This window comes from Carassius carassius, chromosome 10, assembly GCF_963082965.1.
Source record: "Carassius carassius chromosome 10, fCarCar2.1, whole genome shotgun sequence".
Classification (NCBI taxonomy): Eukaryota; Metazoa; Chordata; class Actinopteri; order Cypriniformes; family Cyprinidae; genus Carassius; species Carassius carassius.
Window position 1 is genome coordinate 18,918,275 of NC_081764.1, and position 19,019 is coordinate 18,937,293.

Sequence of the window (19,019 nt, forward strand, 5' to 3'; positions counted from 1 at the left end):
TGTTAATTTCAACATTTACTAATACATTTTTAAAATAAAAAGTTGTATCTATTACAATTATTTAATGGACCTAATGTGAATTCATTTTTGTCAAATACTGTTACAAATGTGTTGCTCATTGTTAATGTTGGTTAATGCATTCATTAACATTAAATAGTGAGACCTCATTGTAAATGTTACCATTATATAGACTTTTTAAAATTGTAATAGTGCTTAGTAATGCATAATCCATAACAGTACGCTGGTGGTATTGAATTTAAAAATGAAAGGGCACATATCTGCTACATATATTTAATAGCTGCATGGAAACACATATCCCTTCTCCCATCATGGCCTGATCTCTCTCTATCCATAGCTGTGAAAGAGTTTTCCTGAATAACACTTTCTCTTATATGAGATATGACCCTGTGGAATGCCGGGTTCTGAACTCTTGACCTTGGAGCCACATGAGCCACATAATGAAGCCTTTCATCTGATGTATGAGCAAATACAGGGGACGTTTATGCATGCCTACTTAGAGATTCCCTTGAAGCTGCCTTAAAGACAAAAATGGGAAACAAAAAAACAAATATGACAACATGAATCAACATGAATGACATAAGTTATGCCATATAACTCTTTCTAAATATTTATGAAAAGCAAAGCAGAGGACACCAGCAAACCATTCCTTTTAGTGAATGTGTAATTAGCCGACATGTGCAAGCCTATTAAAAAGTACATGTGACTATTTTATAGGTTTTATATCTATAACAGCACTTCAAGGTAGAAAACATAACAGTGGAAGCTTTTCCCATCCAAAAAGGGCATATGGTGCCCTCTTGTGGAACGTTTGTTTCAAATAATGCTGCTTAATAAGTGAAACACACTAAAGAAATAGATCATCCAAAATAATAATTGTCGTGATTTTTATTTCTTACTTAGAAAATAATAGGATATGTTGGTAAGAGTGTCTCAGTCACCATTTAATACTAAGATCAATTAAAGCCAATGGTGACTGAGATCTACCTAAAACCTCACACACTACACCTAAAATCCGGAGTAAAATCCTCTTGTGTTTCGCAGAAGGAAAAAAGCTAACAAGATTGCAGCAATATGTGTAAACCATAACAAAATTTGGGGTAATTTTATACAATTTTATTATAAAAAAATAATAATAAATAACGCGGATAGAAAGTATGATGCATGGACACGTCTTGCTCCATGCTTTGTAGCATTTGAAAATAATGAGCACGGCGTCATTTGAGCTTCAACTGAGAAGCCAATCACTGTCAAGCAAGTGCGCGTGCGCAGTAGTTGAGTTCGCCTCCCTTCAGCATTGCGCAGTGCGCTATCATATCTTAGTTGTCTTTGTGAGATTTTTCCAGCTGCAGAGATGACCGATGTCCAACAGTCGCCAGAAGATGACAAACAAAGGCACGGGAAAGAGCCGCAATGTAATCATTTGACCGAAACTAAAGAGGGAAATTGAGTTACAGCGATCGACAGAATGTTCTAGAATGGTCATGTGATGTTCGGAGACCAGTTATGTCGCACTTTTAAAAAAATACTCTGACGTACGTGTCTGTTTCTTATGCGAGTTCGTCCGCCGTCGTAAAAATAAAAAGGTTTTATTGTAAAATGGCGTTTCGGAGTTGCGCAAGGTATAAAAACAGGGAGGTTTCGATTCGATACATTTTAAACAAACATTTTCTCGGCGTTAAAGCCGCGAGGGGGAAGAAGGGAGCACGTGAGGGGTCTCGTCCAATGGGATCGGGCGCTTTCAGCAGGAGGGTATAAATACCAGACGGTTGCCGTGAGAGACGTCCGCCATTGTTGACTAACCTTTCAAAGAAACCGAGTAATTTCAAACGTATACATGTATGTAATGTTAATTTGTTCTGTTGAAAACTAAGCTCAAAACTTCAAAGAGGGTGTTTTTCGGGCGCAAAGCATCAACAAGATCCTTCGGTTGGTGAAGTTTCCCAGCAGAGCTCATCCTGCACAGCAACGTCTGTCTCAGTTCGGCAGTTTTAACTTTCTTTGTTGTTCCCGAGACGGAAAGGTAAAATTTTGGATCCAGGTTGAGCTAGCTTGATTTAGCTGGCGGAATGGCTAGGGGAGGAACTGTTAGCTGAGCTCAATGTCAGCATCTGGCGGGGCGGGGTGATGTGGGGCTAACTGTGCTAAAACTAGCTCGCGCCATTTTGTTGCTCGAGGCTTTCTAACTTGATTATTCAAGTAAATGAGTGTGATTATTTGTATTGTGTTTTATGCTTGTACAAGTTAACGGGTGTCCCTAAGACAGTTTATTTAAGCAGAGGCTACACTTCTGTGGTGTTATTATTTATCCGGAAGTTAGTGATGCGTCATCCATAGAGGTCGTCGGTTTTATATAACGCATGTCCCTGGTAATAGTGGTGATTAAACCCGTTTTAAGTTTAAGCAACGTGAGGCTCAAGATTTAATACAAAGATTTAGTTTTCTGTTCTCGGTAACATTAGATGAAAGTCGTTCTCCCATCTGCAGTCTGTAATTCGCCCAATTGGCACGTGCTTGTCCAAACAAACCAGAATAAATTTTCACAATGTCGCTACGTTTGTATAGACCAATTGTGAGCTTGTAAGACAAATAAACTTGAATCTTTATCTTTTTTTTTTTTAAGTGGGCTTTGTCGACGAAAAGGGGCAACATTCCCTTGCTCCCCTCCAAAAACAAAGACATTTCCTTCCCTGTCATAAGCAAACTATTGTGAAACTACATGTTTATATAGCTTTCAAAAATAAACATAACATTTTAACTTTTTCGAATTGTTTTTCTTGTGTTAATAAATTCTGTAAGTTCATAGGCTTCTTGTACAGTTTTTTTTTTTTTTTTTTACATTTATTTAAATAAAGTACACAGAATGAGCAATATAATTTGTAAATGTTATTGAGTATGGGAGAAACAAATACTGTTTTACTGAGCAGGATGATGACCTTTAGTTTGGGGTAAGTTTTGTGTAGGATAACCTCTGTAGTTGTGTTGAATAAAGCTTGAGAGCTTCAGAAACTATTTAAAGAAAATTCTGTGACTATTAAAGCATGATTTCACTGTAATTTTTTGAGCAAGAGTCCTAAGGTGTTCGCTCTTATTAATCGCTTTTTTGTACAACAGCTTCCAACCTAAGCTGCTCTTTTTTAGATGCAAGTTGTTCATTTGTAATTTGCATTTAGAAAGAGCAGTTGAAGGTGGAAAGTTAGTGCAAATAATAAATGAGTGCAAATAAGCAATACATTAGTAGTAGTAGTAGTATTTCTAAACTAATAATTGGCAGAAACTAAGTGATATCAGTTACTATCTACACATATATATATATATATATATATATAATCAAAATTTAGGTTAGTCCCATCACCTTAGAATAAGGTAATTAAGTTATACCATGTTCTTATTCTGTGATGGTCTAATCTGTTTTGTGGTGTTGTTTTCTTTTTGTTGTTTTTTTTTTTAATTCTACATTTTGGAACTTTTTATAAAAAAAAAATGCTTCTATCTACAAAGTATATGGAATGCAACAACTTTGAAGCTCAATCTCAAAACTGCTCAGAATGCAGATAGAACCTTATAATTCCAAGGTGGCGAAATGTCACATTGGCAGTTTTCGTCTAAACCGCAATGGTCTTATTTTTAATGTGCTTGGATACATTTTCTTTATATTGTGTTATCAATTTGTTTTTGAAAGAATAGAAAGGTATACTTTTCAGACTTTATACTGCATTTTAGCCAGGAAGTTCCCTTCCTCATGTCTGGTAATCTTTTTGTTAAAGGTTATTTTGGGTGGGGTGTGTTGGATATTTCATTCTAAACTTAAATGGAGACAATTTGTCAGGAGTGGATCTAAAAGGCGTTCATTGATAAGGCAATAGAGGGCAGTGCATACCGCATAAAACCTGCAGTAGTCCTGCGAACAAGACTACAGTGCAGTATGACATTAACTAGGAATTTTCACAGAGCGTGTGTATTACTAAAAAGCTATTACATCTGCAATCACACTTGTCACAAAAGCACTTGTGTGATTCCGATAGGGTTGTTCTAATCTGCTTTTTCTCATTTGCCTGAAATTAATAAACAGCAGTGCAGAATGGCATGAGGATGTTGACACTGCTCTCCCTGTTTACAGTGGCACAGACATTGGATGTGTAATGCTTGCTGAGCTGCCTAGGCGTAGTTGCAAAATCCCTTTCCATACTGGTCACCACTCCCCGGATCGGCTCAGACAATGTCTGCTGTGAAACCCCCTCAGAACTTCACCATGAATGGCAATCCCCCTCCCCCTGAGTTCAAGAACCCCAAAAAGCCTGGGCGCCTCACCAATCAGTTGGAGTTCCTAGAAAAAGTGGTGATTAAGTCCCTCTGGAGACATCAATTCTCCTGGCCTTTCAGACAGCCTGTGGATGCAGTCCGCCTCAGTTTGCCAGTAAGTCGCACCATGCTCTGTCATTTAAAGCTATTTTTCCTGAATACACAGTTTATGGGTGCATCCTCGGTTTTAAATGATACTTGCTCAAAGTTATTGATGATATTTTAATTTAGGACTATTATACAATAATAAAGAAGCCTATGGACTTGAGCACCATTAAAAAGCGTCTTGATAACAATTACTACTGGAAGGCAATGGAGTGTATAGGAGACTGCAACACCATGTTCACAAACTGTTACTTGTACAATCGGGTGAGGATGCTGCACTCATTTTTTGTAATATTACTAAAAATTTAAGATTTGTAATGTAAGATTTGGTTTCAAGCTTTGTGTGTGTGGTTTTTAGGCAGGAGATGATATTGTTATGATGGCTCAAGCCCTTGAGAAGCTTTTCTTGGAGAAGTTGGCAAAGATGCCTCAGGAGGAGTTTGAGATCTCTGCTTTGACATTTAAAGCTCCTGTGAAAGGTGGAAGGAAGTCAACAGCAGGTATTCAGGCCATCTAAATGAAATTACTGGCAAATTACTACGTTTTAGGTTTTTGCATTGTGTTTGGTAGTGCAGAGTGGAAATGACATTAATGATTTGCATATTTTTGTAGTGTTCAGGAGGCCACAGTCTCCTGTGTCTGAGGTGGTTTTCCAACAAACAGTGACCGTCATCCCTCCAGATGCTCTTCACACAAATCCCTCTGCTCCCCTGTCTGCACAACTCACAGCCAAAGTCAGTTCCTCAAAAACCTACTTGCACTTTTAACTTGTGGCTCAGCAGTATCATAAGGGATCATAAGGGCATTATTACTTATTGTACACCTGGTAATTACAGTGTTTTGATAGGAACATCCAATTGTTTTCTTGAATTTCACAAAGTATGTGATAAAAATCCAAATTAAATGGCACTTTAGCAACCTCAAGTTTGAGTCCCATCTCGTGGACCTTTCCGATCCCATCACCCACTTTCTCACTTCCAGTCAAATCTCTGTAATGTTCTTTAGGAATAAAGACAAAAACGGGTCATTCATTATCCATGCATACTCACAAATTAGTGTGTGAAATCGGTGTACAAGTGTTGTCACAAACAAATAATTATCAATAACTTTTTTTAATAAAATGCATTCTAAATTAACAAAAGTAAAGACCGTTGAAACCACACTTAAGCAAAAATTGCATGCTCCTTTGACCTTGTAAACATGTTTGTATGAAATGTAATATATTGAATTTACCTGTATTCTAGTTCTCCATAAGAAGTGATTGTTGTTTTGTACTTTTTTTGAGGATGATACACACATTACTCATAAGGCCTTGATGTGTCTGCTCTCAGGGAAGAATGTGCTTTTAGAGAATCAGAATCAGAATCAGAAAGAGCTTTATTGCCAAGTATGCTTGCGCATACAAGGAATTTGTTTTAGTGACATAAGCTTCCAGTAAACAGAGACAACAACACACAGACAAAAAAAAAAAAAAAAGAAATTTACAGATTTACAAATTGGCAAATAAATAAGTGTATAAACAATTGTGCTATAAATGATAATGGAATAGGATTGAGTGAGATGCAGGAATGTTCTAGGGTGGAGGGGTAACAAATAAATAAGGATATTGCACATTTTTGCATAAGTTTAAGTGGGAAACATTTAACTGTTCATGAGGTAGATTGCCTGGGGGAAGAAACTATTCTTGTGCCTTGCTGTTCTTGTATTTGCGGCTCTGAGGCGCCGGCCAGATGGCAAAAGTTCAAAGATGGGGTGACTTGGATGTGAGGGATCCAGAGTGATTTTCTGAGTCCTTTTCCTCACTCTGGATGTGTACAGTTCTTGGAGGGTGGGCAGGGGAGCACCAATAATCCTTTCAGCAGTCCGAACAGTTCTCTGTAGTCTTCTGATATCTGATTTTGTTGCTGAACCAAACCAGACAGTAATTGAAGTACACAGGACTGACTCAATGACGGCTGAGTAGAACTGTTTCAGCAGCTCCTGTGGCAGGTTAAACTTCCTCAGCTGGCGAAGGAAGTACAACCTTTGTTGGGCTTTTTTCACAAAGAGAGCGTCATATGTTAGCTTGGAGGCTAGAAAGCATGGGTGGGGAATGTTGATCCTGGAAGGTCTGTATCCCTGCAGAGTTTAGCTCCAAACCTAATCAAACACACCTGAACAAGCCAATCAAGGTCTTCAGGAAACGGGTAGATATTTTTCTTTTCAGGGTTGGAGCTAAACTCTGCAGAATCAACATTCCGCACCCTTGCTGTGAAGGTAAGGTTTTGCGGAAAGCCTTTACATGGAAATTTTTTCATGTTCTATGCAAATTACTTACCTAGCGTATTTGTTTGCTCAGTTTGAATACTCCAAATTCATTACCATTACAACATGGTTAGGACTAAATTCATGTGCTTATGCATGTGTAAGGGTTTAGGTAATAGAAAAAAAAATCCTGTGTATAAATGTGAAAAATCCATGTAATTATTAGTAAATGAGACACAGTGTTTGGCAGGGATTAATTGGCATAGGTTTTCCTCTTTGACGCAGATGAGGGCTGCTTGGTTGTCTTATACTGAATTATGGAAATAGTGTTTTATAATGGCGCAATAGTAGAGGAAAAACACAGATTGCATATGATTTTTTTTTTAATTTTTTTGCTAACTGTAATCTGCATGTACCTTATCTTTCAGTTGAAAAATGGTGTGAAAAGAAAAGTAGACACTACGACCCCTTCTGCCTCTTCCATCGCCAGCTGTGAGTCTTATGTAACAGAACCAAAAGTCCTTAAGTTGTTCTCCAGGAGAGGCAGCGGCCGACCCATCAAACCTCCCTGTAAAGACCTTCCTGAATCACCACCACATCATCAGGTGGGCAGACGGACCAAACTCTCAGAGAGCCTCAAATACTGCAATGCCATCCTGAAAGAGATGTTTGCCAAAAAGCATTCTGCTTACGCCTGGCCCTTTTATAAGCCTGTGGATGCAAAGGCACTGGGCCTTCTTGATTATCATGAAATTATTCCCCAACCTATGGATATGAGTACCATCAAAGTGAGTATCATGGTTGTGTTCATATTACTGGATAAGCTTTGCTTACTTTTTATTGTTTGATATGTAAAGGGCATTTTTTTTTTCTAACAGAAAAAGATGGAAGCTCGTGAGTACACAGATGCATTGCAATTTGCTGCGGATATGCGGCTCATGTTTTCAAACTGCTACAAATACAATCCAACCGGCCTTGAGGTAGTGACCATGGCAAGGAAACTCCAGGTGTGTATTTAGGTGGTTTGATCATCTATTAAAATCCATTGGTTGTCTTATTTTCCTTTTTATTTTTTATTTATTTTTTTTTTTTTTTAAATGAATACAATGTTTGCATATTGCTTTCGGAAAACTCAGTCTTTCCTGACAGGGTTAATGTTTTAATTTTTTTTACCCAGGATGTTTTTGAGTTTCGCTTCTCCAAGATTCCTGACGAGCCAAAGAATTCAGCCCCAGCATCTAGTCAGAACAAAGTAAGGAAGGAGAGAGCACCCAATCCATCCAGCTGTGAGAGCAGTGACAGCGAATCATCGTCTCCATCAGAAAACTCTTCAGACACAGAAGAGAATGAAGAGGAGAGAGCACAGAGGCTCGCCAGCCTGGAGGAACAGGTAAGACTTGTATATAGACGTTTGAGCCCCTTCACGGATACACACATCATCTGTGCCAACACCATCACAACATCGTAGTCACGACCAATGTGGTGACTCTGCCTCCTTCAGCAAATTCTGTGTCATTATTGCTTGTATTCTTTGTAACAAAAATAATTCAAGAATGTTCTTTGCCATGAAGCGAGAGAGGTCGCCTTTATTAATATAATTGGGAGGACTTTTAAATCTGCACAGTTACAAATTGATTTTTACTTTTGTATGTGCTGTAAGCTTAATAAGTGTTGTGCTTAAGCATAATATTATTTGACATTAACGTGTTGCAAAGTCAAGTCTTCTGTGCCAGTGTGAGCATTCAAAATGCTGTGAGGGTTTGGATGCTGCCCATTTGTACAGTAGTCTGTGAAAATAGGTTAGGTTTTGAAATATAGATGAATAGTATTCATATATGTACTCTTATGTAATGTAATTTCTGTCTTTACTCACCAGCTGAAAGCAGTACGAGAGCAGCTGCAGTTACTGACCCAAACACCTCTCCTGAAACCAAAAAAAAGGGAAAAGTCCAAGAAGAGGAAGAAAGAGAAAGAGTCCAGTAAGCGGAAAGGTGAAGAAATGAAGAAACCTGCAAAAATGCAGAAGAGGTCCAACAGCAAGCTGTCCGGGTAAGAAAATGTGTGAAGCGCCTGGGCCCTCGTCACCCCCATTTTTACCCTAAGAATAATGTATAGATCTTTATTCTAAGACAAATTCTCAAAGAAATAAAATTTATTCTCAGGGGGAAGGAGAGCAGAGCAAATGACTCCGAGGAAGAGATGAATGCTTTACCCATGTCTTATGAGGAGAAACGGCAGCTAAGTCTAGACATTAACAAGCTTCCTGGAGACAAGCTTGGCAAAGTAGTGAATGTCATCAAGGCGCGAGAACCCTTGCTCAGGAACACAGACCCTGAGGAAATCGAGATTGACTTTGAGACTCTCAAACCTTCAACCCTCCGAGCTCTTGAGTGCTATGTTGCCGCTTGCCTCCGAAAGAAACCAAAAGAAACAGACAGTGAGTACTCTTCTGTCTATATTAAAGGAACGGTTCACCCAAAAATGAAATTACCCTGTGATTTACTCACCCTCAAGTCATCCTAGGTGTATATGACTTTCTTCTTGCAGACGAACACGGTCAGAGTTGTTGTAAAATTTATCCTGGCTCTTCCAAGCTTGGTAATGGTGGTGGATGGTGTTCCAAAAAGCGCATATATCCATCATAAAACTAACCCCAGGGTTTAAAGTTCTCTAGGACTGCACCGGATTTCCAGTGTGCACCGTTTGTCTGCGGAAAAAAATAATCCTACATTAAAAAAATAAATAAATCATTTATCACTTTCGAGTCCATGAGTTCACCTACCAATGGTATGAGTTAAGCAGCTTTCACTCTCAACCAAACTAACACTACTAGCCAATCAGAATGTTTTGCTCTTATAAACACAAGACGCGCATAGTATCCAATTGCAGAATGGCAGACCTGATGAATGGAGAAGTGCGACGAAAAGCTGTGAGGCGCACTGATCAAAGATGTCCATAGCGCATATTTACATAGAAAAGCGAGTTTATAAAGCAGCAGAGCTTTGTAAACCGTTCAGAGTAATCATGTCATCTCCATAAGAACCATATGATTGCCAGAACAAATTTACCGGGATTTTTGAGAAGGTTCTGTTCACACATGATCTATTAATGGTAACTTACCAGTGAAGACTGTATGTGTGAAAGGGGCTAAACTCTTCTTCTGTATATGCTGTGAATGTGTATTAACGTTCATCTGGAAAAACGGTATGTATTATCTCAATAGATTTGTAATCTAAATTATTTATAAACCAACCAACATGGGAGAATATATCAACCTATGTCTAAATATGCCACATATTGTACATCGCAATTTCAAAATAAAAGTTTCTGCCTGTGGCCAGATATTAAAATTTTATGTATTTTAAACATTGTTTAATCACCTTGTAAAGTTAAAGGTCACCAGGCCGTTGGCTCCCCCTGCAGGTATTTGTTTTAATACATAATGTACTTGAGTTGGGTTATGTTCATATTATGTATAGGTACATTACATTATGTATTTTATCAGCGTAGTTCAGTATAATCATGTAACGGCTGTAAGAGCGTTTGTGAGAGTTGCTCATATGGCTGTTGCCAAAAGTCAGAGATTTGACTTTAGAATTTAAAAAATATACATATTTTTGTTACAAAAACCCATCGATCTGCTTCAGAAGACATGTGTTGACCCCCTCCCGGGCGTATGGGTTAGTATTATGATGGATATATGTGCTTTTTTGGAATTTCAAAATAACCGCACCATCCACCACCATTACCAAGCTTGGAAGAGCCAGGATAAATTTTAAAACCACTCCGACTGCGTCGTTTGAAAGAAGAAAGTCATATACACCTAGGATGACTTGAGGGTGAGACATGGGGTAATTTTCATTTTGGATGAACTGTTCCTGTAAGAGCTTTTCATGCTGGGACACATTATATATGAAATATGTAAATAAAATTTATATGAGTAGTCGTACTACAAACCTTTCACACCAGGCCTAATACCACTAAATGGCATGCAAATCAAAATATTTGCATATGTTTTTGACACGGCAACTACATATGCCAAATCAGTGACACTTATCATTATCTGAAAAAAATATAATGCCCACAGATTATAGCAGTACAGTATTTTTGCTTCAGTATGAAGTTCATAGTTTTTTCTTTTTTGCTAATCTTATACATGCTTTACCTAAAAGTTAATATTTATTTAAAGGATTACTCCACCCAAAAATTAAAACTGTCATTAAATCACTTACCCCCATGTCGTTCCAAACCCGTAAAAGCTTTGTTCGTCTTCGGAACACAATTTAAGATGTTTTGGATAAAAAAACTTGTAGGCTTGAGACTGTCCCATAGACTGCCAAATAAATAGAAAAGTCCATCCGCCATCAGTGATTCAACCGTAATGTTATGAAGCGACGAGAGTATGACTTTATTCAACAATTCCTCTCCTCTGTGTCTCTCCAAATCTAAGCTGTACGCAGGTGGCGTATGCTCCGTGCTGTGCCGATGCGTTGTTTGCTTTCAAACCAAAGCATAAATACACATAAAAAAAAGTATCCTTGTGACGTGGCTGATACAGAAGAGCATACGCCGCCTGCATACAGCTCAGATTTGCCAAAATGGCACTACGCTTATATGGAGAGACACAGAGGAGAGGAATTGTTGAATGAAGTCTTTATTTTAGTTTACTTTGTGTACAAAAAGTACCCTCGTCGCTTCATAACATTACGGTTGAATCACTGATGGCAGATGGACTATTCTGACAATGTCTTTCATACTTTCCTGGACCTTTCTATGGGAAAGTCTAAAGCCTACCATTTTTTTAATCCAAAATATCTTAAATTGTGTTCCAAAGACGAACAAAGCTTTTATGGGTTTGGAACAACATTGGGGTAAGTGAATAATGACAAAATATTCATATTGGGATTGAGTATCCCTTTAAGGTTTGTTTATTCATTTTTTTTTTTTTTCAAGAACTTCTTGATTAGTGGTTAAATTCGTTATTTTCCGAACAAAATAGATGCATACTCTACAACTTTCGCAAAAAAGTGTGTAAAAGGAGAAATTGTATCTTATATTCATTGGTGATCTTTTTACATCATTAGAAAAGAAGCTCCAGAAGAAGTCTAAAATCAAGGAAATGGACAAAGAGCCACAATACACGAATGGAGAATCAAACGATAAAAAGGCCAAAAGTAAGTACGGTATATGTATTTATTTGTTCATTCCTTTATGTAATCATATAAATGCAGTATAAACCTGTATGTTTGCCCTTCTGTGTGCAGTTGAAGTGGAAAGGGAGTGTAAAGATGTGAGCCATCCGTCTCGTCTGAGTGACAGCAGCAGCAGCTCGTCCAGCTCTGACAACAGTAGCAGTGACTCTAGCTCCTCTGATAGCTGTGACTCTGATTCAGGTTAGCTGCTTCACACCAAACCTTTATTTCACTCACTGTCTCTCAGGCCAGTCTGTTGGCCATGCTATCCATCTGGCTACTGATGCAGGAAATGAACCAAAAATTGTAAAGCTTACTCGGACACGTCCCCAGCGCTATAAACTTTCACTTATTTCACCTTAACACTGACTGGAGAACAAATACTTGGAAACGTTACAGTTCAACATTATTATTTTTTTCAGTAATAAAAACCGCTGTATGTTACTTTTTTTGTATTCCCTAAACTTGTCCTTTTGTGTTCACTTTTGTAATCTTAAGAACATTGTGCACTTTTGACTCCAAATTAGTAAAAGAATAAGTCAACTCTCTTTCTCTCTCACAATCTTTCTGTATTTTTTGTTGAATGCTATTATTTATTTGTTTTCCATTGTTTGATATTTTGTTCTTGTTTTATCACAATCACTTGTTATTTTGTTTGCTGTGGTTTAAGACAAGTTTTAAGACCAGCTGGCTCTTGGGGTGGGGTAGACCTTGTTTTATACTCCCTCAGCACTTTCAAGTTTTAAATAGTGCTAAGGGTTTAGAAGAAATGCCGGTTTCCAGTTTGGACCTTCACCAACCATAACTGAGAGCAGCTTCTGTGTCATATATTATTCTCCCTGTTAAAGAGTTACAGCTGGTCCATTTTAAACTGCTGCTTTGAATCATTACTATGTGTTCCCTTGTTGCATTACCTTGTAATTTCACCCTTTGTACATGTGAGGTTATGCAGAGATGTATATTTAATAATAATCTATAATAGATTGTAAAAACATACATTGATATGCTGTATGTCAGGGTGCTTGGATTGTAAACTATAGCTGGAACACGGAAGATAGGACCGAAACATTAAGAGGCAACCACTTGTCCTGCTTAAAGTCTGCATATTTTGCAGATGTGTTAATTTGATTTACCTTAACGGATATAAAGCTTAACACCCACAGATTTAAATAAAACACATTTTCATAGACAACTGTTGTATGTTAAGATAAGTGTTGTGTTTTCTTTCCCTTTGCTTTGTCATTTCACTTTTTTTTTTTTTTTTACGTTCATTGTTTACTCAGTCACAACACACTTTCACAAGCTGTGCACACTTTACTTTGGGGGTAAATTTTCACTTGAAATTAAATTATTATTATTATAATTTTTTTTGTATTTATTTAGTCATTGTGACACTTTATAGTACTTAAATTGCATACACAGTTTATGTGAACTCCCCAGGAATGCCCATGGGATGGTGTTGGCCTTTCCCACAGTCACGACTGAAGTGAAATGACCTCAGTGTGCATTGTGCGTGTCTTACAGAACAGAAAGCTAAGAGGAAGCAAAGCAAAGCCCCTGGCCATGCCCACAAAAATATAAACAAGGTAAAGCATACAAGCCAATAAAAGACGATCAATATCAAATGGCCTACTCCCCCTCCTTTAATATTTGGCACATGGAGCATTTCACTTCATGCAGTGGCAGATTTTTCCTGAGTGAAATATTGCGCCCTTGTCCCCCTCCCCAAACAGGCATCGCAGAAAACCATTGCAGAGGTAAAGGATTCTTCTTCTGCCTCAGTCGTGATGTGCCAGTCTCGCACAGCGTCTCTAGTCTCAGAGGCGGACTCCAAAGACATGTTTGCATCACAACAAGCAAAGCATCCTGCTGAGGACATCATCATGGCAATCCCAGGTTAGGCTTGGTGCTGTATTTCATACTTCTGTTCACACTGATGTGTTTTCTGTGACCTCATCATTATGTACAAAACAAATGAAATGACCTCCAAAAATGAAAATGATTTCTTTTATTCCTAATATAAATCTAAATCTGCATTTGGAGACCAGTTAGTTATCGGCAGCTTTGATTAATCACTTTAATGCTTTTCTGTCCATCCCTCTGCCCTCCTTCCACAACAGCATTACACAACCAACTGCCTCCTCAGCCATCCAGACCTAGTGGCAAAGCTGCTCCGCTACCACGTAAAACCTGGACTGCCCCTTTACCACCCAACCTACCTCCAGACCAGGCCACCAACACTTTATGTAACACTTCGACCTCCTCCCCCTGTAATGACATCACAGCCACCTCACCCAAATGTTCCCACTTGTCAATCTCCCCACACCCACCCACTTCACTCCTTTCAGACCAATCATTCCCCCATAGTCCCTTGCTCGATCCTCTTGGCCCGCAGGTCTCTCATGTTGGCCCCCCATCGTCTGCTGCTGCAGAGAAACCTCCATATAAGTCTGAGCAAGAAGGTAAGAGCTCGGCCTTGATGTGTCAACTCCGCCGCCCGCTGATCTCCGTCCCTCGCCCGCTCCCCTCGCTGTGTTACCGTTGTATATCTGCAACTTTCCCCTTCCGTTGTGGGTTGGCATTGTATGTTCATCATAACTGGTGGTTTGAGTGTTGTCATCCGTATAGTCCTCTTACCAGCTGCGTGTCATTGCTGTCTCTCACTTACAGCGCTGCTTTAATGTATGTGTATAACAGAATATCATTCAAAGTAAACTCCATCCCTTTTTTTTTCTCCTCAATCTTGCAGCCGTCCCTCCTCTTCTGTCACCACTAACCTCACCTCCTGCAGCCATGCATATCACAGGATGTCAACCTACCTCCAGCTCTCAGTTTGAGGTTATTTATTTCTTCTTAACTTGTCTTTATATGGAGAAAAACTATTTTGTATAGTTCCTTTTTAAGTTGTTAAAAGGGATTTTAGAGTAGTTTGTTGCAAACTCCTATTCATACACTAAAGTCTGGTAATGTACGAGCCTCAGTCGTTCAAAGACACTCTGATCTGTTCTGTTCACACTGATGCAGAAATGTGCGCCTTGTTGCTAGGAGGCGCATGAAAAAAAATGGGTTCCAAAAATTGGCTCAAAATATCAAACCTGTTTGGATTCATAGTCTGACGCAAATAAATCTGTGCCTGTCACCGTCATACACATACACTAAGCAGTTTTCTATGAAATCTGTCAACTCAAATCTGCAGACTGGCTCTGACTTTTGGCAACTAGCATTGACTTCTCCAGACTGTAAATTTGGGTGAAAATCGCAACAAAAGTCATGAAGTTTATTCCAGACTTCAGAAAGAGGAACAAGAAAGAGCTTGTAAATTGCAGATAAAAGCTGGTCGAGAGAAATTATTAATTTTGAAACCAAGCAAGTGTATGTCTTTATGAATGGATCATTGAATCGTTGACTCAACAGAATCATTCAAAATGATTATTCAGGAAAGTAACACTGCAGTGTTGCTCTGAGATGCACAAATGTTCTTCTCCATCTTTGTGTGGGGACTATATTTATTGGAGAAAGAAAAGAAAAACAATGTGTCTAAACTCCATGTTTGTTAAACATTTGGCTATAATTCAAATCACATTTGTGTGTGTGAAGAGGAAGTTTAGTGAAGTAACAGCGTTTGGACCCAGATGAATGATGTTTGACCAGGTTGTTGCTGGTGACACACAAATTACTTTTTGTACTTTCTTTCTCTCTGCAGCAGTGTAGATTGTTGTCACCTCTGCATGAGAGTCCATTAAGCAACATGAGGGATGAGCAGAGCTGCCCGGAGACACTGGAGGAGCCCTCTGTTCAGTTGCACAAAATGCATGGTCAGTATTTCTCCCACAGCTTTCCATCAGACTTCTTTATTTTTCTTTGGTTTCTTGAAATAGGGTCTTTTTCACATTTTCTAGGAGCCAAGGACGATGGCAGTGAACTATGCAAGCCCATTCAAGATCCCAAATCCAACCTGCCTAAAAAGGTACCAATGCTTTACCGTATATGGGTACCAAATAAAAAACGCAATCTTTGGTGTTCTCTCCGATAACCTGGACCTGTTTGTGTGTGTTCTAGGATATTGTCTTAAAACATGCAGACTCCTGGACAAGCCTGGGTAAGATGGCTACTCAAACTCCTTGCCCAATCAAATCATCCAAGGAAAGTTTCCAGCAGTTTCGCAAAGTTGCCATTGAGAAAGAGGAACGAGAGAGAGCTCGTAAACTGCAGATGGAAGCTGGTCGAGAGAAGAGCAACTCGGACAAAAGCGGGTATAAACAGAATCTTATTAAAGGCAACCGTAAATAAAGCTGTAAAAGTTTAATTTTGGAGGCATTTCGATCTCTGCATGGCAGTAGACAAGATTCCAAAACCTAGCGAGTTTTGACAAATGCATTCTAAGTTGTATTTCTATTATTAATTTACCCTCATATCCCTCTGTGATGATTATACGACTGTTCTCACTGATCTAGCTAACTTTGTGATCTTTTAATGATTTCTAGTCTGACGCAGCAGCTCCAAAAAACCAACCTGGACTGCCCGCCTTCAAAGCCAGAAGTGGAGTCGGCAGAGCTGCCTCTGATGGCGACCATCTTGGATACCCCCAAAGCCCCTGAGCCCTGCTCTCTTCCACAGAGCTCTGTAGACCAAGAACGAGAGATGGCTCGCAAGAGAGAGCAGGAGCGCCGCAGGAGAGAGGCTGTGAGTGTACTACAGTCTGTGCATTTTATAAAAAAATGTTAAATGTACTTTCTATTTAATGCCTTTAAAAAAATGTAAAGGCAGTGGCACACCAGACGAGAAGCTTTTTGCAAATTCGAACACATTGTTTTCTGTGAGTGTACGCACACCAGCAGCGCCGTTCTGCATCTGTCCACAGCACCCAGCTACGAATTGATTTACGAATTGATCTAGACGCGGAGCGGTGCTGCGATTCTCGTCTGATGTGTGCCCTCCTGAATCAAATTAGTTATTAGATGTTCTTAACCACAAATATTTTTACATTATTATATAACTATTTAATCATGTTTATTATAATGTTTAATAACAAATATGTTATGCTGTTTATTAGCGTTAATAGACATGTTGTGTTCTTCATAATAACCACAGTTAACATTGTTACTGTTGTTACCATTTAATTGTTGATTGATTTATTATTATTATTATTAACTAATAACTTTTGTTGTTATAAAATCATTATTAAAAAATCTATTATTTATAATTCGCAATAATATACATTATGGTTTTATTAATAAACACAACAAACATTACTTTTATGTTGTTATTGTTATTAATAAAAGTAATGCTTTTCTTTTTCATGTTGTTTCTCTTAGATGTCTGGAGTCATTGACATGACCATGCAGAGTGACATAATGGCAACTTTTGAGAAGAACTTGGATTGAGATGTAAACAAATAAAAAAAGAATTGCTTGTGTGTATTGCGCTACTGTTCAGTGAACAGTGTAAGGTGTCTTTTCCCTTCTTGCTCCATGAGTCCTGGCGACAAAAACGGGTCTTAGTCTATTGAAAGACAAAAATACTGCAATACAGCTGCATCACTTCACATTTGTACCAAGTTAGCTCTTGTAAAAATAAGAAAACAGTCGAGGACTGATGGTCGTGAATGATGTTGTAAGACCAATATTTGCACCATTAATCGTGTTGAGTGTATATTGTTGTTTTTGTTATTTTGATCCGTTTAAAGCTTGGATTCAGAAATGCCTGCACTGAAATGCTGCCGATTGTCTGAGGCAGTTTGGAAAAAGAAACATGTCTGTCGTTTCACAACAGTTTTTGTGTTCTTTAATGTTTTTTTTTTTTTTTATACTGAAGAATGTTTACTTCTCTTGATTATTATTATTGCAATCTGATTCTTTGACACATTCCGTCAACTCTTCTGCTGTATGAATATTGCATCGCTGGTCGTCTTGCGCTAGCTGTTGTGAGAACTGTAAGGGATATTCCTGTCCAGTCCCTGTTTATCCAACTAGCTGTTCATTCATGTGTTTGAAGTATAGCAGTAATTTAAACAGGAAATATCATGGCTGCGTTAAACTGGTCCTGTTCAAGTTATACATATATATATATATATATATATATATATATAAAATATATAGATATATTTCTGTAGTGAGTGTCAGAAATGTAACATAAGCATGTGTGTATAAATATTTAGCATTTTGTTATGGGGCAGCCAAATATTTTTTTTTTCCTCTCCAGGTATGCGCCTACGAAGAATCAGACTTAGTAAGAGGAGTTAATGCACTTTCTCTGCATCTATTTGTATTCATTTGGAAGTGCAGTGCCATAAAGTTTCTCTCTTGGAGATGATAGGCAGTTTCTGTGCCTAAAGTCAGTGTTCTCCAGAGCCGTGTTGATTCCAAGGTGTGATCTGGTGATTGTACTGCACTGAAGATGTGTTCAAAAATGTTTTTGACTATAATGGTTGTGGCAGTTTTCATCACAAGCACTTTATTCATTACACCACCATGCTGAGGTGTCACATGCTATTGAGGGGAACAAGAATATTGTTTCAAAGAAATCGCATTCTAAAAGTTAAATCAATAAAAAAGTATTTTCATTAAAGTTTGTGTGTTGTGGTCACTTAAAATTAAGTTGAACATTTATGTTTGAGTCATTTGTTACAGTATATATTAATGTCACCATCATACACTGTTTATATAAACAAAAATGTTTAAAATAGCTATTTTAAAAAAATTGATTTGTAATATTTTTTGAGCACCAAATTAGCATATTATAATTCCTGAAAAATCCTACAACACCGAAGACTTGAGTAATTGTACAGAAAATTTAGCTTTGCCATCATATAAATAAAATTGAAATAAATAACAAGTCTCAGTTAGTAGTACATGTAAGGGCTTTTAAATAATAAATAAAAAGAAAACGGATAGAATAAAAAAGATTAGAGCAAGCTAGTGTTAGAGGTCTATATATATATATATACATAACTGCATAATAAATGAAAAGAAAATATAATACAAAAAGATTAGAAAGGTAGTTAGATTTAAAAAAAAAAAATAGAATTAGAATAGTGAGTGCTAAAGTTAGAGGGTCAAATAAAGTTGGAAGATATATTTATATATATATATTTTTTTTTATGTTTCCAAACTGTGATTTAATAAATCTCTACATTATAAATATTAAACGTGCTCTATG

General features: G+C 37.9%; 1 protein-coding gene across 4 annotated transcripts; it reads left to right on the forward strand.

The window, feature by feature from the left end:
* The first annotated feature begins 1,280 nt into the window (after nucleotides 1-1,280).
* LOC132151924 (bromodomain testis-specific protein-like) lies at nucleotides 1,281-17,279 on the forward strand. 4 transcript variants are annotated; one of them, XM_059560475.1, is made up of 21 exons: nucleotides 1,281-2,041; nucleotides 4,139-4,435; nucleotides 4,552-4,689; nucleotides 4,784-4,925; nucleotides 5,038-5,159; nucleotides 7,098-7,457; nucleotides 7,548-7,676; nucleotides 7,847-8,059; nucleotides 8,546-8,718; nucleotides 8,832-9,106; nucleotides 11,754-11,843; nucleotides 11,934-12,062; nucleotides 13,386-13,447; nucleotides 13,595-13,757; nucleotides 13,982-14,323; nucleotides 14,611-14,699; nucleotides 15,565-15,676; nucleotides 15,761-15,828; nucleotides 15,921-16,114; nucleotides 16,346-16,544; nucleotides 17,177-17,279. In XM_059560475.1, exons 2-21 carry the CDS (start codon nucleotides 4,238-4,240, stop codon nucleotides 17,243-17,245), a joined length of 3,267 nt encoding a protein of 1,088 aa, XP_059416458.1. In that variant the 5' UTR covers nucleotides 1,281-2,041; nucleotides 4,139-4,237; the 3' UTR covers nucleotides 17,246-17,279. The 4 variants fall into 4 exon arrangements, with proteins under 4 accessions (XP_059416458.1, XP_059416460.1, XP_059416462.1 ...); XM_059560477.1 differs by having other exon boundaries at nucleotides 13,982-14,107; XM_059560476.1 differs by having other exon boundaries at nucleotides 1,291-1,433.
* The last annotated feature ends 1,740 nt before the right edge of the window (nucleotides 17,280-19,019 follow it).

Excerpts from the sequence above, each read along its gene's own strand:
- LOC132151924 (XM_059560475.1), top strand. The coding sequence starts at position 4,238 with ATGTCTGCTGTGAAACCCCCTCAGAACTTCACCATGAATGGCAATCCC. Across the intron at positions 4,690-4,783 it reads ACTGTTACTTGTACAATCGG|GCAGGAGATGATATTGTTAT; the intron begins GTGAGGATGCTG and ends TGTGGTTTTTAG. Across the intron at positions 16,545-17,176 it reads AGCGCCGCAGGAGAGAGGCT|ATGTCTGGAGTCATTGACAT; the intron begins GTGAGTGTACTA and ends TGTTTCTCTTAG.